Source organism: Athalia rosae, chromosome 2, assembly GCF_917208135.1.
Source record: "Athalia rosae chromosome 2, iyAthRosa1.1, whole genome shotgun sequence".
Taxonomy (NCBI): domain Eukaryota; kingdom Metazoa; phylum Arthropoda; class Insecta; order Hymenoptera; family Athaliidae; genus Athalia; species Athalia rosae.
Window position 1 is genome coordinate 16,117,951 of NC_064027.1, and position 24,273 is coordinate 16,142,223.

Here is a 24,273-nt window from a genome sequence, read left to right on the forward strand (position 1 = left end):
TTTTTCACGCCAATCTCTGATGCTTCTTGCAGGGCGTGAAGCAGCAAAATCAAATAAATGAAAGCCTGACTTTATTACACCGTAAGAGCGGCATATTTTTTACGTGTGCGACAAAGTAACCGTTTAGATTATGATACGGAAAAAAAAAGTTCGTTTATTCCAAATTGAATTTTACGTAGATCAAATTATTTGTCTCCTCGACGCAAACATAATCCCACGCGGTCTTCGATCATTCGACAAAAAGGGAAAGGACTATCGTCTAGATTAAAATTCGCGTATATACTATGAAAAATGTATAAATTATGACTCTTGACGAAAGACAAAGTCTTATCCTTGTCACCTGTTATATTCAAATATTCTACGGTTGCGTCATAAATGTGTATTATATAAAAACTGCGTATGTCATCGCTACTACATCTCCGTATCGGTATATAATATAATATGTTTAAGTACAACCTGTATAATAATCATTGTTTTTATGAGGATTCATTGGCGATAGAGAGTGGCGGATAGGAGACGATCGAAGTTGCAAACCAATTAAGGTACCTGGCCGGGTAGGTCTTGGAAAGAGGCTCTGGAGGTTTGTCGGTAGCAAGGTAGTCCAGGTCGAGATCGAGGTGGGCGACGCCCCAGCCGAGCACATCGGAGCGTTGAGGATGGACATGTTGATACTACGACGACGGCGTCTTTTCCAGGGACGAGCGTAGGTGTTGAACTTATTTTTTGGAGGGGAGAATTCTCTCTTTATTTTACCACTTTATACCTCTGTTCCCAGCAATATTTACTCAGTGCTCCTTGCCAACTGACAGAGTTTGGATTAACCGGCGAAATGCAGGTGAGATTCGATCCTGACTAAAATATCATTTTTCACTACTCTTCGAAATCGAGACGCCGATAGATTTCAATGGGCATTGATTGGATTGTAGTTCTTATTTAATCGTCAAAAGTTTAGAGGTGTAAATTTTGGTTTGCCGCGGTATTTTGAAGCCGTTGATTTCAATAATTTCGCGCCACGCATCTATTCATATTCTTTTGTACGGAGAAAGTTAATCCTTCGTGTAAGCCTGTGAAGATAAAAACATCGTAAGGATCTTTCAGAGTCTTGCGAAGAAGAAAAAAATTATTAGCGTTGTCAAAATCACTGATTTAAATGAAAACAGACTGGAATACAATTTTTCATACCATTAGGCCGTTGACCCCTATTTTTTTTTCGAAAGTGAGAGTCACGGTAAGATACGTCTTTAAACGTGATTTATTTTGACAATTCGGATTCCAGCGTGGTACCGGAGATCGGAATATGACGTAATTTCAATAAAATCAATCCGAAAGTTCGGAGTTTCGCGAAACGTTAAATTATTCGTTAATGAAACGCGTATGCCGCACGTTATTACTTACCTGTAATTACTCCATCGCGAACACGTGCGTCCCACGCAACTCCGGTTCAACTTCTACTTCCGTGTCAACTGATTCAAACTCGAATTATAATGGAATAATTAATAATCCACTTCGTCGACAAAGATAACTTGACTGAAATTTTTTCGAACAATCAGAGTTTGCCGATTGCTTATTGTTGGTCACGAGAATCGCGGACATGCTAGGAAATCGATCGAGATCTAACGCATATTATCGTCAAAAATGATCGGCGGACGTTTTAGATCATTGTACGCTGCGCTACGTGCATAGAATAATACATAAATTTTTCGCAGCAGTAATGTAATAACGGGCGTAATGAGTTACGGTCCTTGTAAAGCACGAAGCGTATGTTATGCGACTTACATGGTTCGCCATGGCCGCATAGCCTACACACGAGGTATCTTCTAATGTTATATTACCAGCTCTGCTGTGATGAGGGAAATGTATGAATGCAGGTGAAATCTGGGAAGCGTATACGTGCGCCTTTCAAAGTCAAATCGTTTCTCATATTGTATAATGACCTATTTCTCTTTTATTTTAAGGGGAGCATAAGGAAAATGGAGAGTTTGCAGATCGCCGTTCTGCTCGCGATTACGCTTGTTGCAGCCGTTAACGGACAGGGTAGGCAACAACGCATTATCAGTCAAGGGCTCGGTGGTTCCTACATATCCAATTACCTACCAAGATATATTTCTGGTATACACAGTTGAAACAATTATTCATCTCATGACCACCACCACGGTAGCTCCACGTTTGCAAAATTGAGTCTCTGCCGATTCCATTCTGTTGAAATATACGATCCACTGAACTGTTAGTAAAACCGGGACATGACTCAAAATTCCGGAGGCGACTGGACGTTAATTGAAAAAAAAAAAAAAAAAAATATCATCTATACCAGTCGAATCATTCGCTTACCCGAATCCTCGTGGAAGAAATTATAATACCAGCTTCGTTAGTTTGGGGCATTATGCTTACGCCAAAAGCCGGAAATAATCAAAGAATATATTGAATTATTAATAAGCCAAGTAAAATTTATAGTCTACCAAATGTCGAGGACTTAATTTGAAGAACGCTTATCGAATAATTTATATGTAGCATCCACCCATCGACGGAATTCTGAAAAATTATCATGAACTCATGACCATTTCGATATATTCAAACTATAGGTATAGTGTCATAGCTTTGTCACGTGTATCTTCGCTTGGTGCTAAAAATATTTGCTAAAAATTGAATCAATGGAAGTAATGAAAACAAATTAGAGAGAAATTAAACTCAAACGAAATGACTAGGAAACCCCCACTAAAGTTGCTTTTATATTACTCTCCAGGTTGCGATACTCACACTTGTGGCACTAATGCAAAATGTACGATCAGCGAAGGTCGTCCAGTTTGTTCTTGCCTCAATCTTCACATGGGAGATCCTCTCGTCAGATGCATTCGCGTTGAATGCTTAGGTATGTGTACAGAGCTCATATCGAGTTCATTCAAGAGTCTAATCGGACTCGATTGGCGAACCTTTTTACCTTGATGACTCTTTAATTCTTTTTCCGTCTCATTTTTTTTCAGTGAATTCAGATTGCCCAACGAACAGAGCTTGCTTGAACAATAAATGCATTGATCCATGCCCCGGCTTTTGCGGTCTCAACGCACAGTGTGATACGATCAATAATGAGCCCACCTGTTCTTGCCCCCGAGCATATACCGGAGATGCTTATACAGCATGCCGGATCGCTGATCCTCGTAAGTACAAATGAGCGATTTGACAAATTCATGACGAAATGGAGTGGAAAATAGCAGCGATTCGAAACTTGCAGAGGCTGCGTGCAAACCAAGTCCATGCGGACCGAATACCAAATGCGAAGTGATCAACGAGGTGCCCAGGTGCACTTGTTTACCTGGATATCACGGATCCGCCTTGACGGGTTGTCGCCACGAGTGCGAGACTGATGCGGAATGCCCAAATAATTTAGCATGCTCGACTTCGTATCGGTGTGAAAGTCCGTGCAAGTGTGGTGAGAACGCTAATTGCGAAGTAATCAATCATCGTCCAAGATGCAGCTGCCCCACAGTGAGTGACATTCACGTCAAACTTCAGATGCAAGTTTCAAAATACATTTGATCGCAGTTCTACATGAATCTCTTCTTCTAGAATTGGCTTGGAAGCCCCTACGTTTCATGTCGTCCAGAATGCACCTACCATTCGGACTGCCCGCGTAGTAAACCAGCCTGCCTTTACCAGCAATGTAAGAATCCTTGTGAAGGAGTTTGCGGTGTTAATGCCAATTGTGAACTTCGTGACATAACGCCAATTTGTAGCTGTCCAAAAGATATGACTGGTGATCCATTCGTCAGCTGCAGACCATTTGAGCCTAGTGAGTAGATCTTATGTCTCAACGACCGATTGGGTTTTCGTCCCAAATTAGAATTTAAACATTTGATTCCTAATTGTGTGATTCTAGTTGATTTGTGCAAACCAAATCCTTGCGGAGCAAATGCTGTCTGTACTCCCGGTAGCGATAATACTGGTAGAGAAAGGCCAGTGTGTACGTGTCCACCGGGATACATCGGAAACGCATTGATAAGCTGTCAGCGCGGCGAGTGTCAATCCGACAACGAATGTCCCGATAATCGAGCCTGCATAGATTTCAATTGCCAGAATCCGTGCACAGGAAGACAGTGCGGACCTAGTGCTACCTGCAGTCCTAGACGTCACATTGCAGTATGTACGTGTCCAGATGGAACTCGTGGAGATGCACTCGTCACTTGTAATCCATATGATGCCAGATCTGTGTTTAGTTATGCCAGAGCCAATAGATATTACCGATATTGATGACTGTCTCGAAAATGTCATTTAACACTTCAATAGTGTAAAAGGTAAGACTTTGGAGATTGTGGTAGTCATTAATGTAATGAAGATAAACATGTATCGCAAGATAATAAACACTTTTCAAGAATGTAGTTCATGTCACACCAACCATCGATTTATTTTTTTTTTTGTTCTTTACGCAGAATGACCGTTATTTCTTTCACACCAGGTTTTAATTGCGCTTGAAGACGTAAATTTGTAAAAATGATTTGATAGCCTTTTTGTCCAAATCGAGTATTATAATTGCATGCTTAATTACTACGTTGGTTTGATACATGGCTTTGCGCAATAAAAACTTCAATACTCTGTTCAGAATATGAATTGTTTGTAAACTATACTTCGAATATTGACAGTGTTTATTCAAAGATGAGGGTAAGAATTTCATTTTCATTTAATAAAGCGAATTTCTTGGTTTGTGTAGAGATTTTATACCACGTTACAAATTGCACAGATGTTAGAATGTACACTAATATTCGTAAAGACGGCATATTGTTGGATGAATGTTCAATAAGTCGTTTACTGTGATAAAGTTCGCAAATTTCTATGTTGTAACGTAATAAGTTCAATAATTACGGTTTTCTTCACGATTGCGATCACGATCACGTCGCTGGCGACCCCAGTCCTGGCCCTGGCGATTGTAATTCTGACGATCGCGGAAGTTTCCTTGGTTTCCGCCTCTCGAGAAGAAATTTCCTGTGACGCAAATCGGATATTGTCAATCAAAAATGAGTAACGAAATTTTGAGCAAGAACTTGTAGTTGAAAAGTAACATCGAGTTACCTGAATTAGTTTTAAAATGACTTAGTAATCGAACAAAATTACCTTGCTTCAGCTCAAATATTCGGTCGTTAGAATCCACAAAGTTGTTCACTTTGTCGGTGAGCTGTAGAGCTAAGGATTGCAAACGACTGGGCTCGCTGCGGTGCATGACAACCGTCTCCGTTGGGTCATCCAGGGAAGCCTGAAATGATAAAATTTTAATTTCGTTCTCTCGAATGATTGTTTTCTGTAAAATACAAAGAGCTTGAACACTGGTTTGTGCTCAAAAAATTCATCCTAATCGTATACTTTTTAAATAATGACTTACCATCAATTCTTCATTTATGATCATCTTACTGATGACAGAATGAACAACGGGACGTTTCAGCTGGAACATTTCCGCTAAGGTAGGCATCGATATTGAGTCATATACGTGCGAATATGTGAACAAATATGTTCGCAATGCTTCCTCTTGTATAAGCCTGGTTAACATGGCACGGACTTTGTCCGCCTGATAAAACAAGTCCCATACCTGTGAAACAGACGAATGAATATTCGTTAACAGAAATTTTCATTGTCTAAACTCGTCGTCGGCGTCCTCACCATTGGCGAATAAGTCTCACCTTGGCGTTCATTTTTTCATTGATGATGAAATTGTTGCATGCCAGCCAGTTACCGTTTCTCATTGCTTTGGCGGCAGCTACGACATGTTCTCTCATCGATTCGGGCGGACCAACTAGTGACTGTCTCTCACTGGAGCGCAATTGCTGATAAAATGTCTTGGAAATCATTCTACGCCGGGCATCGAATTCATGGGCTGGAAAAAAATGTATACTCTATGTACTTTATTAAGAAATTGCAATCACATTGAATTATTCAGTAACTTGGATGTAAAATGTATGTTTCAAATAATTGAATATATAACGCTGCTCATCAAGAAATGCGAAGATATTACCTGCCATGTATGGAATTTCAATAAGCATAGCCGACACGAGGTATACGCATTCTAAAAGTTCCAAATTGATGTGCATGTGGAATGGCATTTGACGCTGTTTTTCAATTTTTTCCTGTTCCTTGCTCCGCTCATGTTGTCTTTGTGGTAATAATCCCTGGGCAAGAAGTTCCTTGACTTTACCAGTCATCATTAAATCCACTAAGCAATTATGGGCGTCTTTGATGTTGGCGTGTCTAAACGCGCACAGTCCCAGATGAGCCATTGTTCTGTTGTATAATATCTGTAAATATCCAATCGTGAAAGTGTAGGTGGACTTTTTCTTTTAGTCACTCAATGACACGGCTTACTCATTTGATATTACCTGAGTTGATGGATCAGAATGATTAATCGATTCTTGCAAATGCGACATGAGGATTAAATCACGAGCCTGGAACCAGTTGTCGTGAAGTGCGTGGTGGTAAATATGTGAGAGAATCGCTCGCGTTCTCAGACGATCTGTACCATCCTTTGCATAAACAAATTTACACAATTTCTCCATCACTTGAACCGACGTGACGATGTCAGCGCCGAGTTCTCCCTGTTGAATCAAATCGGATTACATATTGTTTCTGCATCTACCCGCTCAGCCATTCACACATTGAACAAACACTTACATCTTTTTGTTTCAGAACGGTTGGATCAAACTTGTAATAAAGGTGTTCGATCTTGCGCAAATAAACTCGGCATAGTTCCGAAACATTGTTGTGTCTCTCAAGATATTCCTGAACTTTATCGATGATAGTAGCGACCCGTTTTTCATCCTTCAATCTGCAGAATATTCCATTTTAGAAAATTATTATTAGTCATATGCAAATCAATAATTTATGGACTTGAAGAGGATAAGTTATTTATTGACCTTTCAACGTATTCATTGCTGTGAGGGTCGCATTCTTTAAGGAGCTTAGTAAACTCTTCATCCAATCTTTCTACGAGTGTGAGCACACAACCGTGCAATTGGAAGGGTGCCGTTTCATATTCTTCAGAATCCTCCGAAATTTCCTCAGAGATGACCATGTCTGGAGTGTTCAACAGCATATCCAACATTTCCGATATGCGTTCCAGTAATCTAAATTATGAAACAAAAATTTAACATTTTAAATCAGATAATTATACAATTCAGAAAATTTGTCCATGGTTATCAGACAGACTGTATTATTATTGATTATTATCAAGCAAAAGTGAACTCACTTTGACCAGTACTCAGGTTTCATAGCGTCAGAAACTTTGGGATTGTAATCGAAAATAGACGAAATGATGGAGAACTTTATTTTCACAGCAACAGCTGCCCCAAGAGTATGAGTTTCAGCGATAGATTGTAATTCATGAAGAAGTTCTATTTGCTCTCTTCTATCAGTGCGTTTTTTACCGCGTGCGGCTATGACTTCAGTTAGTTTTTTCAAAACTGCTTGCACATTGATCTCAGCATCCTTGGCAAACATCTTAGGTTTTTCTGATGGTATAGCCACACCACCTTTAACAGTTTCCCATTCACCTTCTCCATCATCTTCTTCACGCTTTCGGAACTTTCGTTCTTTATCTTTACGGTCTTTGCGCTGCTCCTTCTTTTTGGTCTTATCTTCATCGTCATCTTTATCTGTTGTTTTTTTAATGAACCTCTCACGGATATTTGTATATTGGCCATCATCGTCGCTACTGTCGCTGTCTCTTTCGGAATCGCTTCCCCAATCAGAATCGCTCTCACTAACATCATCTCCATCAACTGCAGGTCCTTTTTTGAACTTTGATACATCGGGTGCACTCCCTTCTGAACTGGCTTTCTTGAAAGCAGCAGCTCGGTCTTCTTCACCGTCAGATTTCTCAGCTTCTTCTGCTGTATTTATTATATTCTGTGTTAATAGTTGTAACCACTAACAAGTACTTGTAATGACTTTTTCTGTAATTGTTGTATAATGCTCAGTATGGAAGTCATAACTAACCTTTTTCTTCTTCATCATCATCTGCTTGATCAGGATTTTCCCTGAACTTGGCAATGTCTTCCTCAAAGTCTTTGTTGTATTTTCGCAACTTTTGACGAAGAGAGGTAAGTGATTTTGAGTTATTCTTGGACATGTTTTTTCTGCCTTCCCGATCTTCCCAGACTTCATTGATGAAATCTTCCATTTCAACGAGACATCGTAAGTAAAACTGTGGCGTCTGACCATTCTCTTCCTTGGCAATCACTGGCAGAGCTTTTGTGTAGGCTCTCGTCAGGTCCTCAAAACCTACAATTCCCATGATATGTACAATTGCATCAACCAATTGAAAACTAATGATGAATAATCAGAAAGGTAGATGGTTATACATACTTGACAGCATACTACTCATATCCTTGATCTTCTTATAGTTACGAATGAGTTTGATGAGGTTTGTAATTTCTTCATAACGCTTCTCCTTTGTCGAGCGAACGACTCGCTTTGTTTCCTCTTCATCATCGCTGAACTGCAAACAGATTTCACTTGATTAAGGGTCTGATTAGGACATGTGGTAATTGCACAAAACTATATTCAGAGCGTTTCAAAGTTATTGTTGCATCATTCTTGAATTACATGAGGAAGCTGACGAGTCCGTAGACAGAGGTTAATATAGTGGTTAGATATACTTACTGTATAAGCTGCTTGCGGTGCCCTCTGAACCTGCTCCTCCTCGGAGGAGCTGTCCGAGTCGGAATCGGACCCGGTAGCGAAAAAACGGCTCATAATTGAGCTTTATCTGTAATAATAATTAAATGTCAGTCTCGACGTGTGAATAAAATGTTCACTCCATGAGTTGTCAAACACATGGCCCAGATTATTCACCTTTTTTGGGAATAATTACAAATCCTAATCATAATAAAATACTGTAATATTCGAGAGAAATTCTATTTCAGTTCGAATACCTAGTTTTCTTACTGGTGGAAGTCTACGTAATGTATCAGTCAACTTACCTATGATGGCCAGCAAAGAAATTCACTTGCGAACGCCCGTTTGTTGTAAAGAGACCGATTCCAATCGTGCACTGCGTGAATCATGCATAAAGTACTCATCCATCTAGATGGGCATCTAGGTCCCGAGTAGTACAATCGTTGAGAGTAGATAGGTACAGAAGTTGGAACTAAATTAAATTCGTTTTATTAGCATTGTGACGCTAGCGCCAAAACTGTCACCTAAAATGTGTTAGACAGTGTGTACGTATACGTACGTATATAGGTGTGTAAGTACACACTACTGCATCTGCACGTGGTGATCGGTGGACGAGGTATCAAAATATAACCTGAGTGATGTGAGATTCTCATAGTAGTCCCTAAAAATCAATTTCATTGTAATTTAAACCAGCCACTCATTCAGATTTCTCGTCATGAGTAAGAAGGGCTATAATTGGAAGGCACGAAAGACCACAAATGTAGAAATTGACAATTCTGCAACCAAAGGGGTAAGATGCAGACTAGCAATGACACATTGTGTTACATTTGAAAGAGTGACATAGGAAACATGATCCTAGAACAAGTTCTAAGGTCCAAAGAAAAAAAAAATTGACCGTCAATTTGTAAAATTAAATGAATTACTCTTTACAGATAATAATTGATATTGGAGCTCGAAATGAAGATTATGATCAGTGTAATGCCTTGGTCATTCCGAGTGAGAAAAGGAAAACTAAGTCCAAAGACAAGAAGGTTGCAGTCACTCGTTTACTATCCAAAAAACGCAGAAAAGAATTGGAGAAAGTTGTCGATCGCAAACAAAAAAAGGCCAATGTATGTTGATGTAGTTAACATTGATCTTTATCTACTAAATATCAATAAATTGATTTTGAATTTCATCGTACTGTTACTTTTTGTTCATTCAGAGAGCAACACTGTTAGAAAAACTAGCAAAAGTACAAGCATCTGATGATGAACTCAAACAATATATGACTCTGGCTAATATACAAACTAAAGGTTTGAAACGACATTTTCAAGAAGTAGAAAAAGGACTCAAACCAAAGGTTGTCAAGTCTGAACCTGATCAAGATCAGATTGTCGTGAATGCTATCAAGGGGGCCAAAAAAGCTAGACTATCTCTTCTTGGAACAAACAATACAAGTGAGACGCAACTTGATCCTAATGTTGTTGGCATTGATGTAAGTGAGCTCTGTGTTATAAAAAACTCATCTGTAATTTTAGAATTACTAGTATCAGGCCTCTGATCTCGTGTACAAATTCTACCATAAGTTCAAAATGTTTGTCATCTCAATCAACCGATTCTAACTGTCATGAAATGATCTAATATCATTTTACGATTGACTTTAACAGGAATCTAGTGATAGCGAAAGTGACGATGAAAGCGACATCAGCAATAGTAAAATTGACATTGATCCAGATGATAATGATCTAAAAAATGAACAATCTACCAATGAAACTGTCGTAATCATCGACCCAAAATCTAAGAAATCTAATGATGAAATCCAAAAAAATGAAGAAAATTCAATTTCAAATGAACCAGTGAAGCGAACACCAGCTGTTTTTATCACTTTAGATCGTAAACCAGAGATTCAAGCTGCCAGATTGAAGCTCCCCATACTGGCTGAGGAACAATTGGTCATGGAAACTATAAATTACAATCCAGTTGTAATTATAGCAGGTGAAACAGGAAGTGGTAAAACAACTCAAGTGCCACAATTCCTCTATGAAGCTGGATATGCTAAAGACAAAATGATCGGAGTCACAGAACCAAGAAGAGTCGCTGCAATATCTATGAGCAAACGTGTAGCAGAAGAAATGAATCTTACCAGTAATGAAGTTTCATATCTTATTCGATTTGAGGGTAACACCACTCCTGAAACAAAAATTAAATTCATGACCGATGGTGTATTACTGAAAGAAATTCAAAGCGTAAGTATTTAAAATGAAAATACACCCAGTGAACTGCCTCAGTAAAGATCTTGCCCAAATGAGATGTGATCTAATTGATAATACGGTTTAGGATTTTCTTCTTAATAAGTATTCGGTTATTATTCTGGATGAAGCTCATGAAAGGAGTGTCTACACGGATATTTTAATTGGTTTATTATCCCGAATTGTTCCTCTACGGAACAAAAGGAATAATCCTCTGAAACTGATCATCATGTCAGCCACTCTACGTATCGAAGACTTTACAGAGAATCCTAGACTCTTCAAAATAAAGCCACCAGTTATCAAAGTAGAATCCAGACAGTTTCCTGTAACTATACACTTCAATAAGAGAACTAGTCAAAATTATGTTAAAGATGCTTTGTATAAAGCTGTTAAAATTCACACTCAGTTGCCAGATGGTGGCATTCTTATATTCCTAACAGGTACATTATTGTGTAATTTTGATCAACCTTTTAATTAGTTTGGAAAATTACATTTTTCTTGGTTTATTACTTTTTTTTTTATCAGGGCAACAAGAAGTAAACACGGTAGTGCGTAAGCTACGTAAAGCATTTCCAATCAGAAATAGAAAACTTCTCCTGAAACAACAAGAAGTAAAACAAAAGGAAAAAGCAGAGGAAACAAATAGCAATAACGGCGAGTCCGATGAAGATTTGGATATGGATCGAGTCGCACGAAATGCTAGAAAAAATAAAAAGAAAACGAAGGAAATAAAACTTCCTGAACTTAATCTTGATAAGTAAGCACATTGGTATAATTCATCACTTTATCTTCCTCCATACAGTTTCACCCAAACTCAATGCTATCGTAGATCGTGCTAACAACCTTGCAAGCCATTTCAAATTACCCGACTACTTGATAAGACGGTTCAGTTGATTAAATAATTTTACAGCTATGATATAACACCTCCAGATGACACAGAAGGAGATTTGTTAGACGCAGAAGAAAATGAAGATGGAGAAGAAGATGAAAGTGACGATGAAGATGTGAAGAATCTCATGGACTCATCATGCACGCAACCATTATGGGTCTTACCGCTATATTCCTTACTTCCAAGTTACAAGCAAGCTAAGGTGCGATTGAATTCTATCACGTTTCTTTTCTTATATCATAAATTGAACTGAAATTCTATTTTCCCATTCAGATTTGCTGATGTTTTTTTATTCATTTCGCTTTATGAATGTTGTTTTTTGTCTGTTAGGTGTTCGAGCCACCTCTGGAAGGTTGCCGATTATGTGTTGTATCAACAAATGTCGCTGAAACTTCCCTCACAATTCCTAACGTTAAATATGTCGTAGACAGCGGTCGCTGCAAAACCAGAATGTATGACAAAGTGACTGGCGTTAACGCTTTTCAAGTATGTTACGCTAGCAAAGCTGCAGCTAACCAAAGGGCTGGACGTGCTGGTAGAACTGGACCGGGTCATTGTTACAGGTAATAATTGAAAAACTACATAGTTTTCGCTTTATAATGATCAATGGAATCTTATTGACATTAAAATTATAGCAGATGATTTTCCAATAATGTTGAAATTATGTCATTTTCTATAGATTATATTCTTCGGCAGTTTTCAATGATCAGTTTGAACAGTTTGCTGTACCCGAAATACAAAGGAAGCCAGTAGATGATCTGTTGCTGCAAATGAAAGTAATGAATATAGACAAGGTTGTGAATTTTCCATTTCCATCATCGCCGGATATATTGCAACTGAAGTCTGCCGAAAAGCGCCTCTGCATACTTGGAGCTCTGGAGCAGTCTGCAACTCCCAAAGAAAGTGAGTGATGATTCAGAAATTTACTGTATAAAATTCCATAAAAATAGATGGTCTTCATCACTGATGATGCATACTTTGTAGACCAATACTGTGCAAAGGTGACGCCTCTTGGCTACAGCATTGCAGCATTCCCTGTAGCACCTCGCTATGGAAAAATGCTGGCACTGTCGCAGCAGCACAACCTGTTACAGTATACAGTGTGTTTGGTGGCTGCCCTGTCTGTACAAGAAGTAATGATTGAGTCCAATTCAAAAGACGGCTCCACTAAAAATCAGTGGACTTCGACACGTCGTAGTTGGGCAGGGACTGGAAATAGTCTACTTTTAGGTATGTTGAAACTTTGAGGAGTTGATGTCATATTACTATTATTTTTGATCAAGAGGTTCAACCTACCATAGAATGGTATTCTTTCATGCTATTTTATAAAATTTGATTTCAGGTGATCCAATGGTGTTGATTCGAGCCGTTGGAGGGGCCGAATATGCCGGATCAAAGGGAACAATGGTCAAGTTTTCTGAGGAGCATGGACTCCGGCATAAGGCTTTAACAGAAATCAGAAAATTACGGCAACAGCTAACCAACGAAATTGTCCTGAACATACCAGGTCTGGATTTGACTGTTGATCCAAGGTTCGTCTCTATTTCATAGATTACTTAGGAACTTAGAAATTTTCAAGTGACTGACTGGTGATTAATTTTCACCGCGATAATATTATTCAAATTCTCTTGCAATTTCACCAAAGAATGGCTCCTCCAACGGATACACAAGCCAGACTGCTTAGACAAATTTTACTCTCTGGGATGGCTGACCAGATCGCACGCAAAGTTTCTCCAGATGAAATCAAGGAAGACCAGGATAAAGCAAAATGGAAATACGCATACAGGTTTGGCCCGGTACAGCTTGATCCACAACATATCTGTAATAGCTTCAATAATGTTTCAATTACATTTTAGATGTTTGGAAATGGAAGATCCGGTATTTATGCATTCGTCCTCGGTACTTAAAAAAACCTGCCCTGAATGGGTAGTGTATCAGGAAGTTTATGAAACGAACAAAATTTATATGCGAGGTATCACAGCTATACAACCAGAATGGTTGCCAAAGTTCGCCTCTTCTCTGTGCCATCTAAGTGAGCCTTTAAGTGACCCATTACCCCGGTAAGTGTGATTAAAATTCATTCTTGCATTTTATGAAAAATTATTTAACTAAAAATGTACTGGATTCCTCATGATCATGTTCACGCCAATTGCAGATATGATCAAAAATCGGGAAAAGTCATGTGTCATGTAACGGGAACATTTGGGCGTGGTGGGTGGGAGCTGCCAATTATTGAAACGGAATACCCAAATTCTCTCGAAGGAGTTAAATGGTTTGCTCGATTTTTCTTAGAGGGTGAAATTTGCCCAAAATTAAAACGTTTTACTCCCTTACTACTCTCAACACCTTCCACAATGAACAAGACTTGGGCCAAGTGAGTTGACATTTCTTTCTTGGAGTAGAGGTGAAAATAGCTATCGGTCGACAGTATTAGTTTTTATGTTATATTCATGTTATGATAGATTATTGCCTCGAACCGAAGCCATCACAAAAGTGCTACTTGCGAATCAAGTTACGTCAAAGGAGAAGCTAGAGGAGATGTGGGACACTGATTCTAAATGTATGTATCTCTATTTCTTCGAAACGTTAACGGAATGAGTGGCGAATATCAACGCGGTTTATTATCTTTCCTCAATAAACTACTCCTCAGATTAATCCTCGACATAATTTTCAGTTCTGCTATGTGCGTACCAACTGTGGCTACCTGAATCAGCGCGGAGTGAGGTTGCACTACTTTGGCCACCAGTGTGAACCATTTGGAGGGCACGAATTATATTGTAAAGAATATTTCAGCTAATAAATGAAGCCGTGAGTAAATAAGCGGATGAATAAAAAAAAAACCTTACCGTAGTAATAATCTAAACAACGTGTCCCCTATTTTTGGAAAATAGTATAGCTACTATTTTTTGTGACATCCGTTGTAGCCAAGAATGGTGTATTGGAAATCAATTAGCGTACAATTATTTATGTAATTTATTTACAACATTCTCAAAAGGAATATATCGAAAGTGTCGATCTACAAAGGTCTTTGTGGCTATACAATTTTATTGTAATATACCATTGTCAACAAAATTTGTTTAAAAACTTTAATTTCTTAAAACTAAATGTGCCTAGCAATTGCACTACTTTTGGTTTCAAACCCAGAGTCATCATATTGCAATACTTCATGATGAAATGAATAAATAACTTGACAAAAGCATATCTTCTTAAATATTTTAGTTCTCCTAGGCCTACTGAATTATCTGCTAATATCAAGAACAATTTGTCAACTCTCAGTAGCATCATAGCCGAATCATACGATGTTGTCTAATTAATATCACGAATCAATAGAACATAGTTTACGAAGCATAACGGATCTGTAGCACACAAAACCGTTCCAATACATAATCTGACCACTTGGTTAACTTCATTAGATATTTTGATGTAAATATCTTTCTACATGTACGTACTACGTATCTAATATATGTATAAATACTTTGAGTAGAATGAAAATGACTAACATGGGGATATATCTTACCAATTTTCTTATTCAACATGACTTTCTGACTGCAATGCTAGACTATTGAGATTCATGGATCAAAATACATCTTACCTAAGTCCATACCAATGAGCCGTCATAAGAAGATGAATAGAAGGAAAAGCTGCAAAGCTCGGATATAAACTAAACTTGTTTATGATGATGTATATAATTGTAAATAGTTTTTTGCTAGTTCATTTTGCGGTGAACTTCAGAATAATAAATTATTCTTCCTTCAGTGGTTTTTTGTCTCGCCGTTTTAGTGGAGTGTTTTTGCACTCTTTGTAAATGTTATTGAGATCAAAAGCTGCTTTAATATTGTCCTGAAATATTTGAAAAAATGATTCATAGCTTATCATATGAAAAAGCTGACTGTACTATCATCAAAAGAATATCTCCGTTGTACTCACCGAAGAAAATAGGAACTTTATCAGTTTGCCTCTGTGATCTGCATGTGGACGTCTTTGTATTTCTCTACCCTCTTTGAAAAGTATCAAGCTTGGCAGTTGACGACTCATGCTTGAGTCGCTTATATTATACTTGGCTCCTGCATCTGGATATCTACCAATATCGACTTTTCCAAACTTTAAATTTTCCAAACCATATCTGTAACATAAATGTTATGTCACTTTCTTGAATAATCAAAATCAATGGTACAAGAATTTATACATAGGTGAATCAAAAAATACACATACTCAGCAGATATCTGTGAAAATATTGGAGCAAAATTGACACAGGCTGGATTCCAGACTGTATAGAATGCTATCAGCCAAGTAACTCTATTGTCACGTTGAAGTTCTTCCTGTAATCCGGTAGCTCCTCGCAAATATATCACATTTTCTGGACCCTGATAAGTTGGTTCTGGCAATACTAGTCCGCAGACTGTAGAGAAATCCAAAAATTACTGTTATGACCACTTGTTCCTTTAAACGGATATGAATGTAACTGTAATAATCATTGAAATGTTTTACAAAGAGGTCATTACGTACGAATAAAGATTATTCCAAATATTATTCCCATTCTAACATCAGCGTAAAACCAGAGAATCAAATTTGCGATTTTTGCATAAATAAAACTGGCCGATAAATAATTTATCATAGTTACGCTGCCTGCCTTGCGTGTTCTGATCATTATTACAATCATCAGAAAAAACAGTATTTCAGTTTCCCTCTGAAAATGCAAAAGAAAATGGTACATGGAAATGATGTAATGTTTTTTAAATAATAAAATTTTTGGAGCATAATTGAAGATCCTGCATCAAGAGTGTTCTCAAGTATTTCATTGTTTGAATATTGTGTATTTTTCTAACTTCGGACTCATTCTCATTTTTTTATTTGGAGTTGTCCATAGAGCAACTCTGGGTGATTCCGAGGATGAAGAAATGATTCATTTTCATGATTAGCTGAGCCAATTAAAATAAGTTAGTGACACATACCCCATTTAATTCACATTCATTTTGGAGGAATAAATAATTACACACTGCTGGTACTCGTTTTGCAACAATATAAGAGAGACTGATTATTGTGTTTACTAAATAATATGGTTTTATTAACAAGTGCAAGTCTTTTTTAAACGACATTCTTGTTGATGCTGATGAACTTTGATTTTCATACAGGACGGAGGTTATGATCCGCTAATCTGCTATAGTTGATAACAGAATGATAAGGAATGTGATAAGCGATCGATAGTAAAACCTAAATCTTCACAACAGTAGAACGGAAAGAGGCTGAGTATATGGATTCGTGGAAGAGAGATGGAGGCACTGATATGTAGATGAACCGCTAATTTGGAGCCGTAGTTGGTTCTACTTATATTCAATGGTTTGGCTTGTGAGAATTATCGTATCGTCAGTAGTGAAGGCCGTCAGTAGTAAAGCTTAAAGAATTACGTCGCGAAGATTGTAGTGGTTTCAGCGAATGTCAATTAATTTTTTTCTTTTTTGTTTGTTAATAACATCTTGTCCGAGTTTCATAAAAATTGATTTATCAGTTTCGCTTATCCCCTTCAGCAAAAAGTGGTGGTTTGTTATTCGAGCTCAGCCGTACAGCTGATTAATGGTACTGTAAAAATTTAATTGTGTCTACGGGTACGTGTGCACTCAGGATGCACCATTGTCCTCATACGCTATAAAAACAAAAGTATTATTAAAGTATATTCTCTATGGTTCACGTTATTCTGCTTATGCAATCGAATATTTTGTGAGCAGCAGTAAGAAAATTAGTACCAAGGCAATGTAGAGATCCACGAACTCAAAGTAGGTCAAAATTTATTTTGTGAAATTGAAATCAGTCGTATTTTCAGTTTCAAACACAATTTGGATGAATCAGTTCCCTGCTTCTAATCTGTTTCGGCATCCCATCTTTGGTTTTTACCACTACCATGATGATCACGCTTCATATATTTATGTTTCGTCTTAATTTAATCAATAAAGAAACTCTACATCTTTTATTAATGAGAAATGATCACCCAAAACCGAAATAATGATCTTTGTCCAAATGATAAAAACTCACGGTTATCAATGTATGCTGGGATTATTTGTTACCAGAATTTTCAACGATTCGCAGATAGTGTCATTCAGATCTCTTTTGAAACAATATTCTTATTTAAGCTATATAGTTACATATCTATTGAATTATATTTCATAATTCAGAGTCAGATGCCCTGTATCATACTGTTTTATTTGTATTGCGTGCATGGTGATTGTAGCTCCATTGTTCATGATGTCTCTGCGGGGTACAAAGCAAAGTATTTCATACTACATACCGATATGTAAAAAAAATTCTATGTAATTGATTTTGAACATACTTGACAAATATTTTGTATATTTGGAATTGAATTCATGTAACATAAATTATGTTTCTAAACATTCTGGTATTTTTAGGGGACTGCACTTGTGCAGTCCACTTTAGGGTCCGTGATCATGGAACGTGTGATTGCACTGAGTACTCAAAATCCGCTTTCATTGCTGGTCAAGTTCGGTATGATGGCCTGGAACAATACTTGTGGTATTGACAATTGTTCTGGTCATGGTGAGTGCCACAACGGCACGTGCCTCTGTGAGGTAAGGCATCATTAAATTCTACGTTTGAAAGATAACATGGCGAAGCATAATCATCTATTCATTTGAATATTGCATATTTTTTTGTTCTTATTTTTAACATTACTCTGTCACCTTTAGATTCAATTCGATGGATCAGAATGTCATGTGCCAAATCTAAGTTACTACATAGCATTCGCTACGATATTCTTCGTTTTGGCGTTTGTGTGTTTGGTACAATTAGTGATGTGCATTGTTGCCGAGTGGCAAAGAATGAAGGCACCCTCATTTCTACGAGCTTGTAGAGTTACCACACAGAAGGTTTTGTACTTCGTTGTGTTTCTTGCATCTATGATTCGGGGAGCTTACTTTACATCACCGGTAAGAGACGTATCAGGTTATCAACTTTATAATGTCATAGTCAACTGACGTTTAAATGGATAAAAATAAGATACTTGTTGATCTTTTTTATTGAATTGGATGATTGAAAGGTCTTTTTAATTTAGTTCTATTCCTCATGTTTGTTTCGGTAGAATACTTTCAAGGAAGGATGGTCTCGCAGTTTATTGTCCGCTTACTATCCGCTCCTGCTCAGTAGCTCATCTTTGATCGTATGCTTTTGGGCAGAGGTATTTCATCTCAGAGACATACGTTGGGAGAAGCCACAGTTTTTATCAAAATCTTTTCTTGGGTTCGTCGTCTTCAATTTGATCACATATTCTTTGCTCTTAGCTGAGTTTGTGACTACACAAATGTATGAGCAAGTAGATCAGGTACGTTAAACTTTATTAATGTTTGGAGCAAAGTAAACTCTAAACTATTAGATGTTCAATATCTCCAGCGTCTCAAAATTTTCCTGTTTCCAGATATGTTTGGAATATTTTTTTGTGTAAAGTACTTTTTTCGATACATATTATAAAAGTTGAAGGTATAATTGATATCCTTATTTTTTCAGACTTTTTACATGCACATCTTCAATGGTTGTTACGCAGTATTGCTTTTCGTTGTTGTGATCTTCTTCCTCATCTATGGCGTTGAAGTATTCTTCAAGGTTAGTATCTTACTCATTGTAATGCTGTGTATACGTAATAAAAAAATTTGTTGTCTTTCAGGTACGAGGTGGGTTTTTGAATGAACATCACGTCATTTCAATCGCCACCAATAGTCGCACTCCAGATGACCCTCAATTGACTGAAGAAGATCCGGTAACTGCTAAGTTATTCGAACCAATTCCAACACCATCGGCCGATACTGTGAATATTCACCAACAAGTCAATACTTCGCAACTCCATCAGTCCAGGTTTGGTTTACTATCCCAGGCTGTCATGCTGTTTATCGTCGTAGGATTTCTGTTCAGTGAAACACTCAGTGAATTTTGGAAAACAAAGTGAGTTTTTAATCATCATTCATTATTCCTACTTAGCAATTGAAATCTGGCATTTTAAGGTATTCAATGCCCACAATATTAAGATACTTGATGTACGATACTTTTTTTTGTTTATTAATCTCAGTCTTACGTGACTTGTGATAAGTTTTGGTGATAATCTCGAATGATTGGAACTTACTTATTCGAGAGTGCGTTATTATTATTATTTAGACTCGACTGAAATAAAATCTCGTTATTCAGGTTTAGTTAGTATCTACCTTGCTCTGACTTATCCGTGTTGATGATTGTTTCAGAGTTCCGTTGCACAGCAGGAATTGGCATGATATTGTGTTCCGTATCATCGAAGTTGGTGTTGCATTATGGTTTCCGTGTGTCTTATGGAATTGTATGAGGTAAGTACTAATGTTTTTACTGCGTAGGTGTGAATTAATGTTAGTTATTTGCCAAAAGTTTATTCAAAAAGTATTTTTTTGGGTTTTAGTATATTGTTATTATCTTTTCACAAACTGTATATGTTTTATTCCTAGCCCGGAACAGTTATGGATTTTAAATCCGAAGAGAATATTAAAAAAATTGGACTTGGAGCAATCAAAACCTCTGAAAGAAATCGAGCTACAGGAGAGAAGTGAATTCGCAAAATCGGAAACGGATGGCACGTCTATCGGAGGAAAAGACTGCTGGATCTGTTACGACATTGACAGACAAGATGCAGGTCCATTGATACAACCTTGTCAATGCAGAGGCGATGTTAGCGCTGTACATCACGACTGCTTGCGACGTTGGCTAGTTGAGGTTGGCCTTATTTCGTACTAAAAATGAAAAAACTAATCAGACGTCTCTGAATGTCTTCAGCGTAATTCATCAGACGAAGTGTGGAAACGACGTCGACATTAGATATCTTTACAATGAAAGAACTAAATTCATGGGGAATTATTTGCAGAGTTCGATGGATGCTGATAGTCTAGCATGTAAAGTTTGCGGAACGAAATACAACGTAGAACGAGCCAACAGATTGGACTGGCAGAATGGATGGACGTTACATGAGTGGTTACATTCTATTGCCATAGTTAGTGTCATGGTGGCTTCATCTTACGGTGTGTGGGTTCTCATCCAACTTGTGGAAGGGCCGATTATCAGAATGTTGGCTGCCGGTACCGCTTTATTAATCATTTACGTTTGTATCAGGTGAGTTATTCAATTATATTTAACCGATTCTACGTGTTCCTTAGTTTTGGTTGCTGAAATGTCAATGAGTGAAATTTTTATATTACCAAGAGGTTCGAATGATTCTCTTACAGATTTCTGGGTTTGAATACCGTCGTTGCGTATCAGCGTGCCAAAATATCATCTTTGAAAATTAATACGGCGGATAATAATAGCCAGGTAACAACAATCAGTTTACACATCTCTACCGATGCGCCAAAACAAGAAGGTATTACTATATGAGGAAATAGCTTGATTTCGTTTTCGAAACTACGCGAACATCACCTCTTTATTCTGGTGCTATCTAAGTTGCATTCAAAATGAAACTATTTTCACATAAAAAAAGACAAAAAAAAACAAAAAAAAAAATTGCAGACAAGCCCTACAAAGATTTGGATCTCCATTTTGATTCATTTATGATATACATTTGTTACTGGTACAATTCTAGATTTCATTCTACTTGTACTGCTGACTGTAAAGGTTTAATTCCGCAACGAATAATACTTCGAATTTAAATTACCTACGGATCGTTTATCCAATGATTGCTATATCCATCAGTTGCATAATCCTATTTTTTCTACAAAGTATAATGTTGTATGAAATTAAATTGTTTCCATTAATTCCTAAGTATAAATGAATAATCTAAAATTGATTAGTCTCGAATCACAATGACTATAAGGTATGAGAACAAAATTGTCAACTTTTCCATCATTGAAGTTTAAACAGCCTATATGAGCATTCTTTGCGAACTACTCACTTCAATCATTTCAGCATTATAAAATTTTTAAAATATCCGTAACAGAAATTACCAAGGAACAGTTAATTAGCACGCGTGTATATCAAAATGGCTGTTCAAAAATTTGTTAAAAGTCAGACTTATTCCTTGAAGAGTATTTTAATACGGTAGCAGGCTTCATCGTTTCATACTTTCGCATATTATTTCAATCTCAATTTTGAATATGAATAATAATTTTTATGAACGTGCCTCAGCCTGTTCCTCCTTTCTCTCCATGAAATACGTGGAGTATAAGGCGATGCAGTTGAGCAAATTTTTCGTTTAATCTTGAATGAACATTTTTTTCAAAATATATTACTACGCAATTTATTTTACGTACTTGTAAGATCCGACTCAATGTGAGTGGAAGAGCATTGGGATAGTTGTTAGTTTCAAACCACATCGTGAATGAATTCCGATCGTAGATAATCCGAAATGAGTTTAGCATTGAACATCTACGATCACGAAAATGATTTTAGATGTAATAATACAGAGGATTATAAACAAAAATAGTTGTTATTGATAGTCAATCACAGTAGTTATTAACTTATAATAGTCTAGTGTTTTAGATCAATGGATTACCAAGGAACAATTGGTAGAACACATTTTTTTAAAACGCATTTCGGACTTCATGATAATTAACCAAGTAATTACTACAGTATTTTATGGAGTTTCAGGTCGTGCATAATTTTAGCAGTGTTTGATGTTTGTCCACGGTAGTTGTTAAGGTGCACTTTTCATCAAGGATAAGGTGTAAAATCGATAACCAATATTTAGCCCTTATAAAATAACTAGATAAAAATAAGTAGATAAAAAATGAGGATTAAAGTAGACGGTTGACAGTTCTGATGACTGTGTAGAATATCGTATTATGAGCCACTGATTTTTGATCATACACATTTATTCAATTATTTTATTTGTGTAACAGATATAGGAGATCAAGAATCACTGAATGTTAAACACAGGAGAAAATTTCAATATTCAATTATAATGGTAGAGAGTGATTCTTGAATTGCTAAATTTATGCTTCATATACTCATTCATGCCTATGTATGGTTGGATAAAAATTTATCTATTGTTATTACTTGGTTCGATTGTACTGTATTCCATTGTTTATTTGTCTCAAAAAACTGTCGGACTATATTTGCAATGATCCATGTGACGTTTGGCTTTATTCAAAGTTACCCCCAAGAATATAAATACGTTATTTTACGATGTCAATGTAAATAGGATAGATATGTAAGTTATAACGTTATTTTATGTTTTCTATACAGAATTCTAGTATTAATAGAAACTGATAAAAATTGCATATTCTGGCGGCGCATACGAGTTCAAATTAGTGAACTGTATCTAGTATAGTAATGGATGACATAAACTCAGTGTCCGTACTATTCTGTCGAAGCTAACAATGAGTGATTTGCGGAAAATAACACTGGAAGTAAGACATAAATATGCACAAATCAGATCTCTGTTACAAGAAAAGAGAAAGAATTAAAAAGAAAATAAGTATAAATGATAAAAATAAAGGTAAAAAAACGTTATGTAGTACCTATATGACTTCAATGACAACTGTTCAAATAGAATCTTAGTAATTTCAATACAATTTCTTATAGTTAGCTACGATTCAGAGAGACTAGAATATCGAAGCATCCTATGCAATAGAAATATGAGAATCACAGTTATGGCGGTTATAAAAATTTTCCCCGAATTTTAGCATTTGGCTTGTTCAGGATATCCTGCGGAGAAACTTAAAAAGAGTTGACAATGAAACGCGGTGTATCGAGTCGTTGGAAATATCAATGTACAATGTAAATATATTTTAGTGAGAGAAAGAAATTGTATCGTTGTTAAGCTGTGATATTGCCGGATCTATAAGCCTGACAATACTATCCTCAAATAAATGTGTAATATCAAACAAAAATGTTGTGAAAATTTTTATTTTCCTCATGTTCCCTGTTTAGGTAACTGTAAAGGTGCAATTTCATGTCGACGTTTGACGTAGATTTTTAAGCGTCAACTAGTCACGAGCTATTATTTCGACAATAGCGCTATCGGAATGGATAATCATCATCCATTCATCATTATTATCTGTGATCATAATCATATATTTTTCCTCATTTATTCCGATTTTTTTCGAATTTTTTTGCGATTTTTAAAAATATTTTTCATTTGTGCCGGCCCTGGGTGGGTGCGGGCCCCTGAAATTGATTGTACGGCACTATTTTTAGGCTCCGCTCCTTTTCTCTAAGCTCCGCCCATCGCGAGTACAGCTAGCGCCATGTGGCGGAATTTTCGTGAACTAAAATCCCAAGTTTCTTGCCCCTTGACGTCAGGCCATGTATTGCGGGTCGGAGTTGTATTTCCTGTAATGCGGGTGCATCTATTATCAGGCGCTCGGAGAAAAAGTCAAAACTTTTGCGTTTTGGCTTCGGAGGAGAGTCAATACTTTTCCATTTTCGTCTCGGTGAAAGTCAATACTTTTGCGTTTTAGCCGCAGAGGAAAGTCAAAACTTTTGCGTTTTGGCTTCGGAGGAAAGTCAATACTTTTCCATTTTCGTCTCGGTGAAAGTCAATACTTTTGCGTT

At 37.0% G+C, this 24,273-nt stretch overlaps 5 protein-coding genes across 12 annotated transcripts; 3 read left to right on the plus strand and 2 right to left on the minus strand.

The window, feature by feature from the left end:
* Nucleotides 1-499: 499 nt before the first annotated feature.
* LOC105692094 (neurogenic locus notch homolog protein 1) lies at nucleotides 500-4,370 on the plus strand. 2 transcript variants are annotated; one of them, XM_048649805.1, is made up of 8 exons: nucleotides 500-703; nucleotides 776-835; nucleotides 1,956-2,034; nucleotides 2,741-2,866; nucleotides 2,979-3,152; nucleotides 3,227-3,480; nucleotides 3,562-3,784; nucleotides 3,872-4,370. In XM_048649805.1, the coding sequence occupies exons 2-8, from the start codon at nucleotides 830-832 to the stop codon at nucleotides 4,240-4,242; spliced, it is 1,233 nt and encodes a 410-aa protein (XP_048505762.1). In that variant the 5' UTR covers nucleotides 500-703; nucleotides 776-829; the 3' UTR covers nucleotides 4,243-4,370. The 2 variants fall into 2 exon arrangements, with proteins under 2 accessions (XP_048505762.1, XP_012266500.1); XM_012411077.3 differs by having other exon boundaries at nucleotides 501-703; nucleotides 1,956-2,109.
* Nucleotides 4,371-4,682: 312 nt separating this feature from the next.
* Nucleotides 4,683-9,092, minus strand: LOC105692093 (eukaryotic translation initiation factor 3 subunit C). 2 transcript variants are annotated; one of them, XM_048649794.1, is made up of 13 exons: nucleotides 8,955-9,092; nucleotides 8,635-8,740; nucleotides 8,338-8,470; nucleotides 7,969-8,253; nucleotides 7,220-7,859; nucleotides 6,888-7,097; nucleotides 6,646-6,799; nucleotides 6,354-6,569; nucleotides 5,993-6,272; nucleotides 5,661-5,854; nucleotides 5,366-5,569; nucleotides 5,101-5,239; nucleotides 4,683-4,971 (listed from the first exon to the last, which is right to left on the minus strand). In XM_048649794.1, exons 2-13 carry the CDS (start codon nucleotides 8,725-8,727, stop codon nucleotides 4,841-4,843), a joined length of 2,679 nt encoding a protein of 892 aa, XP_048505751.1. In that variant the 5' UTR covers nucleotides 8,728-8,740; nucleotides 8,955-9,092; the 3' UTR covers nucleotides 4,683-4,840. The 2 variants fall into 2 exon arrangements, with proteins under 2 accessions (XP_048505751.1, XP_012266498.2); XM_012411075.2 differs by having other exon boundaries at nucleotides 7,220-7,862; nucleotides 8,955-9,091.
* Nucleotides 9,093-9,229: 137 nt separating this feature from the next.
* LOC105692074 (probable ATP-dependent RNA helicase kurz) lies at nucleotides 9,230-14,968 on the plus strand. 2 transcript variants are annotated; one of them, XM_012411030.3, is made up of 16 exons: nucleotides 9,230-9,439; nucleotides 9,582-9,761; nucleotides 9,854-10,126; nucleotides 10,299-10,877; nucleotides 10,969-11,320; nucleotides 11,406-11,637; nucleotides 11,791-11,971; nucleotides 12,100-12,332; nucleotides 12,449-12,672; nucleotides 12,754-12,999; nucleotides 13,112-13,301; nucleotides 13,415-13,555; nucleotides 13,626-13,829; nucleotides 13,925-14,143; nucleotides 14,232-14,329; nucleotides 14,444-14,968. In XM_012411030.3, the coding sequence occupies exons 1-16, from the start codon at nucleotides 9,365-9,367 to the stop codon at nucleotides 14,518-14,520; spliced, it is 3,504 nt and encodes a 1,167-aa protein (XP_012266453.2). In that variant the 5' UTR covers nucleotides 9,230-9,364; the 3' UTR covers nucleotides 14,521-14,968. The 2 variants fall into 2 exon arrangements, with proteins under 2 accessions (XP_012266453.2, XP_048505748.1); XM_048649791.1 differs by lacking the exons at nucleotides 9,230-9,439; nucleotides 9,582-9,761 and having other exon boundaries at nucleotides 9,894-10,088.
* LOC105692076 (thioredoxin-related transmembrane protein 2 homolog) lies at nucleotides 14,725-17,001 on the minus strand. The gene is made up of 5 exons (XM_012411037.3): nucleotides 16,722-17,001; nucleotides 16,276-16,456; nucleotides 15,982-16,168; nucleotides 15,697-15,892; nucleotides 14,725-15,609 (listed from the first exon to the last, which is right to left on the minus strand). Exons 1-5 carry the CDS (start codon nucleotides 16,863-16,865, stop codon nucleotides 15,511-15,513), a joined length of 807 nt encoding a protein of 268 aa, XP_012266460.1. The 5' UTR covers nucleotides 16,866-17,001; the 3' UTR covers nucleotides 14,725-15,510.
* Nucleotides 17,002-17,088: 87 nt separating this feature from the next.
* On the plus strand, nucleotides 17,089-23,609 carry LOC105692075. 5 transcript variants are annotated; one of them, XM_048649797.1, is made up of 10 exons: nucleotides 17,089-17,106; nucleotides 18,168-18,347; nucleotides 18,465-18,704; nucleotides 18,857-19,096; nucleotides 19,279-19,374; nucleotides 19,436-19,710; nucleotides 20,004-20,102; nucleotides 20,238-20,502; nucleotides 20,651-20,895; nucleotides 21,009-23,609. In XM_048649797.1, exons 1-10 carry the CDS (start codon nucleotides 17,104-17,106, stop codon nucleotides 21,154-21,156), a joined length of 1,791 nt encoding a protein of 596 aa, XP_048505754.1. In that variant the 5' UTR covers nucleotides 17,089-17,103; the 3' UTR covers nucleotides 21,157-23,609. The 5 variants fall into 5 exon arrangements, with proteins under 5 accessions (XP_048505754.1, XP_012266455.1, XP_012266458.1 ...); XM_012411032.3 differs by lacking the exon at nucleotides 17,089-17,106 and adding an exon at nucleotides 17,122-17,540; XM_012411035.3 differs by lacking the exon at nucleotides 17,089-17,106 and adding an exon at nucleotides 17,122-17,424.
* The last annotated feature ends 664 nt before the right edge of the window (nucleotides 23,610-24,273 follow it).

Coding starts and splice junctions, on each gene's coding strand:
- LOC105692094 (XM_012411077.3), top strand. Junction 2,110..2,740: donor CCTACCAAGATATATTTCTG/GTATACACAGTT, acceptor ATTACTCTCCAG/GTTGCGATACTCACACTTGT. Junction 2,867..2,978: donor CATTCGCGTTGAATGCTTAG/GTATGTGTACAG, acceptor ATTTTTTTTCAG/TGAATTCAGATTGCCCAACG.
- LOC105692093 (XM_012411075.2), bottom strand. CDS start 8,727: ATGAGCCGTTTTTTCGCTACCGGGTCCGATTCCGACTCGGACAGCTCC. Junction 6,273..6,353: donor ATTCTGATCCATCAACTCAG/GTAATATCAAAT, acceptor GGATATTTACAG/ATATTATACAACAGAACAAT. Junction 5,855..5,992: donor TGAAATTCCATACATGGCAG/GTAATATCTTCG, acceptor ATTTTTTTCCAG/CCCATGAATTCGATGCCCGG.
- LOC105692074 (XM_012411030.3), top strand. CDS start 9,365: ATGAGTAAGAAGGGCTATAATTGGAAGGCACGAAAGACCACAAATGTA. Junction 9,440..9,581: donor ACAATTCTGCAACCAAAGGG/GTAAGATGCAGA, acceptor TACTCTTTACAG/ATAATAATTGATATTGGAGC. Junction 10,878..10,968: donor TACTGAAAGAAATTCAAAGC/GTAAGTATTTAA, acceptor AATACGGTTTAG/GATTTTCTTCTTAATAAGTA.
- LOC105692076 (XM_012411037.3), bottom strand. CDS start 16,865: ATGTCGTTTAAAAAAGACTTGCACTTGTTAATAAAACCATATTATTTA. Junction 16,169..16,275: donor ATTTGGAATAATCTTTATTC/GTACGTAATGAC, acceptor ATTTCTCTACAG/TCTGCGGACTAGTATTGCCA. Junction 15,893..15,981: donor TTTTCACAGATATCTGCTGA/GTATGTGTATTT, acceptor TTTATGTTACAG/ATATGGTTTGGAAAATTTAA.
- LOC105692075 (XM_048649797.1), top strand. Junction 19,375..19,435: donor GCGTTGAAGTATTCTTCAAG/GTTAGTATCTTA, acceptor GTTGTCTTTCAG/GTACGAGGTGGGTTTTTGAA. Junction 20,896..21,008: donor ATCATTTACGTTTGTATCAG/GTGAGTTATTCA, acceptor ATTCTCTTACAG/ATTTCTGGGTTTGAATACCG.